At 38.9% G+C, this 7,137-nt stretch overlaps 1 protein-coding gene across 1 annotated transcript; it reads left to right on the top strand.

The window, feature by feature from the left end:
• On the top strand, positions 1-5,833 carry LOC764502 (probable G-protein coupled receptor No18). Its single transcript, XM_003724318.3, has one exon. It carries the CDS (start codon positions 2,516-2,518, stop codon positions 3,965-3,967), a length of 1,452 nt encoding a protein of 483 aa, XP_003724366.1. The 5' UTR covers positions 1-2,515; the 3' UTR covers positions 3,968-5,833.
• The last annotated feature ends 1,304 nt before the right edge of the window (positions 5,834-7,137 follow it).

Genomic DNA, 7,137 nt, shown 5'->3' with positions numbered 1-7,137 from the left:
GAGCTGATCTCGAGCAAGCTACATCATGTAATCACCATTACCTTCACATCTTCAGCTCTCCTAGTGTATTCATGCACACTCGGGTAGTCAACGTGAGGCAGCATACGAACTTTACCAGTGAAATACTCAGTAGGGCTATACCATGAACCAATAGGGGACAAGTTTGACTTCCCCTTCACGCTTCCAATTGGATTTGAATCGTTTTAATTTTAAAGCGTCGGGCCGTGGCGCCTGGCTGCATACGTTCTAGAGAACTTTGTGTTTGTCAGGAGAGAACTCTACGCCTGATATGAACTTAGCAGTTGTTGGAGGGCAAACTTTCGGGGCACGTAGGACTCTATTTACCGAATGATGTCTGTTGCTGATCCCTGGGAGGGATTTGGAATCTGATCAAATGCATTCTACCGCTGTTCAATTTTGACTGACTCACTTTCACTGATAGAACACTTTTAAGCATACGACCATGGTTTAAACTGTCATCATCAGTGCGAGTTGTTTAGACTGCAACCAACCGTCTATTACTACAAGCTTGCTCTCTTTAACATTAAGTGAACCTTTCTCATGCAGTAGACCTTCAACATAATCTTCGTTTCACTCGCTCAATGCGCTTGATTGCCCGTAATAAAACGCATAAAAGGTTACCAATTAAGGTGGCCAGAAGCACTGCACTGCAAGGTACAAAAACCGCCTCCAGCCTTCCTTCTCTCTCTCTCTCTCTCTCTCTCTACAGTGGGTGGATTTAAAAGTACGTCTCTCATTCCGATTTGTTAAAATTACATTTTCGCTTATCGAACATGCTTGCACATAATGAAGCTCCTTCAATGACTTGAATCTACGCAGCGAGCATCTCCAAATCCTGCTTGATTGGTGCCATATAACCAGATTTGCTCTATTGAGGTCGTCTAATGAGCATACTATGTACACTTCTATATGCGATGATAGCTGGAAGGGGAAAGAAACTGACGTGGGTGATAAGAGCACGCCTCATGCATTTAGTATTTGACAAGATTGTAAAAAAGCTCACGGAAAGAATCGAGAATTTGTTGGATGGCTGTGATCTAACTACGTCATGTGGACTGGAATGATCGTGTCTTAGTACACCCGGGGGTAAACAGCAAGACAAGTGTGAATTTTCGCACTTTTTACCGAGATTTTTCACACACTGATGTAACATTTTGATGAGTCTCTTCCTTTTAATTTTTGGAGTGACGTGCATTGGATATCTCACCTGATACAGACAATCTGAATTATAAGATCGCGTGTAACAAAACAAAAAAACTGCTACTGTTCTTTTGAGAGTTTTGGTCTGCAACTTTTTTGTTTTAAATGGTTCAAACTGACGTTATCATAAATATTTCTCTCTTCCCGTTTACCAGATCGACCAGCTTTTAGTTACCACCGGCTTACCATCTGAAAGTGACAATAATTCATTTTTGGACACTTTTGTGATATATCTACATGAAAAAAATAACGAAGTAAGAAATACCTTGAATTTTGTTTCAGTTTTAATTGAATGAAATCGGTTATCTCAACCTATTGACATTGCGCTTTAGTTCTTCATTCAATCTAATGAGGTATTCTGGAGTAACTCCATCATTCGTGGATAAAGAAGCGGGGGCCTACTCTTCTATCGTTGGATGAAACCAAGACGACGTCAAATATTTTAACAAGGAAGGGGGTACATACTCTGACGCGATAGCCAGATTGATCCACGTCAATCTTTGTTCTGGAAAGCTGTCGTTGAGATTCAGCAGATAGAGACGCATATAGCTCCTCCTCACCATCTCATTCTAGTCACGTCATCTCATCAGGAGCGACATTAAGATCAGGAAGGTGTTGCCAGCCACGGAGTGAGTAATCGATGCCGAATGGCTTTCGAATTGAGATCTGACAGTGATTAAATATATTTTCCCCCAGAAAAATTGTTATCAGAGCAAACATGGTCGCTTTTAGCCAGACGACGCGACGGATATCTCGCCTCTGATTTGGTTGAGGAGCGTCGTGATGAGATCATTAGAGATGAAATCTTTTAATGTGGTTTAGAGACGATGAAACATGCTGTCTCAGCGACTCTAACAGCAGTTCGTCATTAGGGACTAAATTGATCGCATTATGTCAAACATCTTTCTGACCTAATTTGTGATTGCTCATTGACAACCTATAGAATGATATCCAAATAGTGGGATTTCATGCGATATTTTTAGTTCATTCGTAAAGACTCCATGCCATGATTATTCATGTAATATTCTCTAGTCCGCAAGAAGTCAGACGCCTGGCGTTGTTTGAAAGGAAATGATGTTCTGAATACTGCGTACACGTTTTTTTAGAACGCATTCCTAATTTTGGCGTGATGCTAGAAATGCTGTCAAGCTACGGAGTTGTCGTTCGGCGATAAACTATGAATTATCGAGGCGTGTGTGCTGTAACAGTGCGTTAGCATCATGATGATCATCTATAAAAGAGAGCTGAATACAAATTTTTGAAGCGATTAATTTTGCTGAGGAGAGTGAACTAGATGTATCAGAGGATTTTGTGGTCTGCAAATAAGACGATGGCAGGTACAACACCCGCGTCGTATTTCGCCGAATACGACCCTCTTTACTCCTCTGCATCGATTCTAAGTAACTATTCGGCAAATGATAACCTTTCTGGTCCTAATGTCTCGCCGCAGCCTTATCCACCGAGTGGTTACGGCTTGACTCGGATACTTATCTGCTCCTTTATGGCCTTAATAGTCATCATCCTCATCGTGATCGGTAACATTATGGTGTGTATTGCAGTCTTCAAGGAGAGATCACTCCAGGCTGTTCAGAACTGGTTCCTGGTGTCTCTGGCCGCGAGTGACCTCATGGTGGGAATCCTCATCATGCCGCTGGGTGTTGTGAATGAAATGCTTGGACATTGGATCTTTGGAAACCACGTATGTCTTCTGTGGCTTGTCCTCGATGTCTTAGCATGTACAGCTTCCATACTCAATCTATGCTTGATATCCATTGATCGTTATTGTTCTATAACAAGACCGATAAAGCACGCTGAATGGCGCCAGCCGTGTAGGATCCGTTCTATGATATTCATGGTGTGGCTGTTATCTATTCTCATCTCAGTTCCGCCGCTCTTTGGGTGGAGATCAGAAATCAAAATGGGTGACAATGGTTACTACAAATGTGTTATAAGCGAGGATATCGGGTATATTCTCTACTCAACTATGGGCTCGTTTTATATTCCTGCGTTTATCATGGTGATAGTGTATTGGAAAATTTGGTTAGCAGCAAAAAGGAGAGCGCGCTCTACTGTTCGAAAATCGAAACGCACTAATGGTAAAAACATGATAGCGTCTGAATGTATATCCGTTGATGATCGTACAAATTTTGATGGAAAAACGTACGCAATGATACACAAAGCAGATCCTGATATACAAATGGCTACTTTGCAAGTGGACCACGAGCACATAGCGAGGCCTATCCCTTCGGCTTGTGGAACGAGCAGTAGTAACCCGGACGTCGACAGTACGCATGACCGGATACCACATTCCCCGTCGGAAAACACGCTTCATCCGCCGTCGATAACGACGTCGACGTCGCTTCTCCCACCAGGGATGAGAGCAAGCGATACCCATCTCAGACCTGATACCCCTCAGATGCAGCATCGACCATCTCGCATTGATCCACACGAGATTGAGAAACAGAAACGACGACTGGCACAGAGCCGGGACCGAAGAGCCACTATAGTTCTAGGAGTCATTATGGGTACCTTCCTCGCATGTTGGTACCCGTTCTTCCAACTCTACGTCATCTCTGCTCTATGCGGTCCATCGTGTAAAATACCACGTTTGCTCTTCGATTTCTTCTTCTGGATCGGATACTGCAACAGTGCCTTGAATCCTATCATCTATACTATTTTTAACCGCGATTTTAGACGAGCTTTTAAGAAGATGCTCGGTTTTCGAAGACGTCCGAAAAAACGATGAAAACACCAAAATATTGTAGAAACACGTATGACGTAGTTTCTTTTGTAGTTCCTACACTTAGTGAGTTGCAACTCGGTATCAGTGGTGATATTCTTAACATCTTGTGTTATGTTGCTGCATGGTAATGTATCGAGGTTATTTCTGGGAACTAGTTTCACTAACTTGTGTCGGACTCCAATGAATAGATAAAGACTTTAACATCAGTGACTGAAATTTGGAGATAATAGCGAACACTATAAAGTGACCCCGAAGGACAACATCCTCGATTTGTTTTCCATTAGTGTAGCCTACTGCAGGACCACAGTCATCGTTTCTTTCGTTCATCATTTTAAGATGGACCTATGTGCTCGGTGCTGCAACCTTTTGAGGAAGCAGCAACACTTAGAAATGTTTTCTTGCAGCATTTTGTAAAATAGACTGAAGCGCTGATTTGAAAATCGACGATATCAAATGTATATTAATTTTACATACACATAGCTATATCTCTTTACGCAACACTTTTTTTAGATTGAAGAAAGCCAAAGAATGCTGGGTATTGTGATAATGAACCCAGTAAATACATGTATTCTTGTCTAGTTTATAACTGATTGCTACTGGAATATTGTGATGATTGAATTTACGGAATACGTGTAACGGTGAACCGAGATCGACTAATTCATTATTCTATACACTCTGTAAACAGTTGGTAAAATGTTAACCCAATATGCATGTTCTCTTTTCAACCAATATCATGTCAATTTTACCCAATTTTCTTTTAGAGTGTACGCTGTCAGTCATGGGTCTAGGCAGTAATTATATAATCTTTTTATAGTCGGGAGTATCTATTTATATCCTTTACCGATCCCACTATGCATATTTGCCCAATATTCAGGATATCAAGTAATGAAGATGCAAAAGGGGAAAACTCTACTGCTCTGAAAATGATGAGAGTAACAGAGCTGGTGGTTTTGTTGTGCCGTAAAACACGAAATGTATTTGATACTCTTTTTCTCAAAGTAATCAGGATACATATGGTGAAAACTTTCTTGTTTGTAAAACGATGCCACTTCTGTAGGGTTAGTTAAAAGCATGAATGCGTTATTGACGAGTAGATATAGACTTGGGGGTGAAGTAGTTCGAGAAAAAAGAAAGCCCGCCAAAACAGCCTTTAAAAAGGAAATCTATCAAACCTCTCTGAACAGCAAAATGTTCCCACTGACGAAAAAGTACAATATATTTTGATCCAAAATTTGAGGGATGAAGTCTTGAATCTCGATTCTGATGTATATTGTCATGTTTAGAATATTTGTCTATAACTATTAATCAAATGATTCTACTTATTTTTGAAGCGTTGTGTCACACTGTCACATTCAACTTAATCGTTTAACGTTTGTGTTTAAGTATACTTCATCGTTTTTTTTAAGAAAGACTTTTTAAGTGGCTAGTAATGTACATGTACGTCAGTGAAGAAAACAAAATCATTGAACTATTAATTCATCGAAAAGATGTTGAGGTTATCAAACCCAAGATAACAACATTTTGAGTGGTAAAATAAAATTGTAGTACTTTAAAGAAAAGTAATAATAAAGATACAAAATATTCAAATATGTCATTTCTTCATTGAATTGATAAGGCTGATTTAATCATGATTTAAACAAAAATAGATGAAATGAGACACTTCCTCCGCTGACCTATCAAGCCATAGACTAGTCACTGTAGAATTACAGATGAACTAAAATATGGTTTCACCAATCTTTACACCTCAGGAAGTCGCCGAAAAGACTGTTTGAAATCCCTGAACGAATCACAAAGATGTTTAAATACATCTCTCATCCATTATTTAAACATATTTGTGGCTTACACTCAGGAAATAAGATCGATTGATAAGATCGATTGATCAATCTGCATCGAAAAACAAGTCAGAAAAAAACTTAGAACCAGCGGGACTTGAACCTGCATCTACTGCTTGTCGGGCAGCGACTCTACCACCAGGCCATCACTGGCCCATGGCACAGTCACGATGAACTAGAACAAATACCTAAGCTCTCCTGATTCATTCTGACTAGGTGTAAGCCACAAATATGTTTAAATAATTGAAATTTCTCCCAGGAAGCATAACATTTATAAAAAATCTCTCATCTAATCCTCCATCATTCTCTTTTAACATGTCCCTGTACTAGATAGAAATATTTCAATTTGAACTTTATATATTACCAATTCTGTGCTGGTTGTGATTTATCACCATTTTACAGTATATACTTTGTTTGAACAATGTTGGATTTATAATTTTTCTCTCAAAAGATAATTTCACATTTTCTTCTGAACCGGGACTTTAAAACCAATATATGGAGAACAGCTGTAACACATATGTTACTATTTAGTCAATATACTCTTTCAACACGTACATGCTGATATTTCACGTTCCCTAGCAAACATAATACCTGAATGTATAATGAGGTTTTCAGGATCCAATTCCAATTGACTGAACATGACATGAAGGATTGCGTTCAACTTCAGTAGAGCCATTATATTCGTAATAAATCCATAATTATATCGCATAAAAATGAACATTTTAATATTTTACCAACCTCGAGCCCGCGTTGAATAACATGAATAATCATCATAATAACAGAGTCTTTTTTTTCTTAGGAAGAATTACGATGTGTACGCTTGCTATTTTGATGTTAACAGATATCTTTCAAAATGCAATTGCTAAATAAACTCAGTAACATTATCAACTGTTACAGTATGGGAAATTATATATTTAATGTATTTAGCTTTAATAAATCATGTAATAAACCTAAAATGTTACAATTGCAGATCGTGGAACTGAATACTAGCAACAAGAAGAAGGACTTCTGCTTGTAGATTTACAAATTATGTCTACTACTAAAGCAAATATTGGGAAAATAAGTGGTATTGTATTCGATTGAATGAGTATACTCAGGGGCATTATCAAGAGTATGAACCTATACAGTCGACATTCACAATATCAGGACTTTGAAATCCCCTGATGCATCGACCGTATTTCCATTTCAATCGTTAACAAATGCTGATTTTTGTTTTTGTCGGAAACTATCAAATCAATAATTACTGAGTAATAATTAATCATGACAGCTGTATGTCGATCAGTGGTATATTTAGAAAGGCAGTGGAATCATAATGCTCCAGCGCCACTTGGAAATGGCTCA

This window comes from Strongylocentrotus purpuratus, unplaced genomic scaffold (genome assembly GCF_000002235.5).
Source record: "Strongylocentrotus purpuratus isolate Spur 01 unplaced genomic scaffold, Spur_5.0 spur5_scaffold_15, whole genome shotgun sequence".
In the NCBI taxonomy this organism is placed as follows: domain Eukaryota; kingdom Metazoa; phylum Echinodermata; class Echinoidea; order Camarodonta; family Strongylocentrotidae; genus Strongylocentrotus; species Strongylocentrotus purpuratus.
The sequence above is the reverse complement of the archived record's forward strand: the minus strand, read 5'-3'. Positions and strand labels throughout refer to the sequence as shown.

What these genes read in the sequence shown, in the direction of transcription:
- LOC764502 (XM_003724318.3), top strand. Translation starts at nt 2,516, where the DNA reads ATGTATCAGAGGATTTTGTGGTCTGCAAATAAGACGATGGCAGGTACA.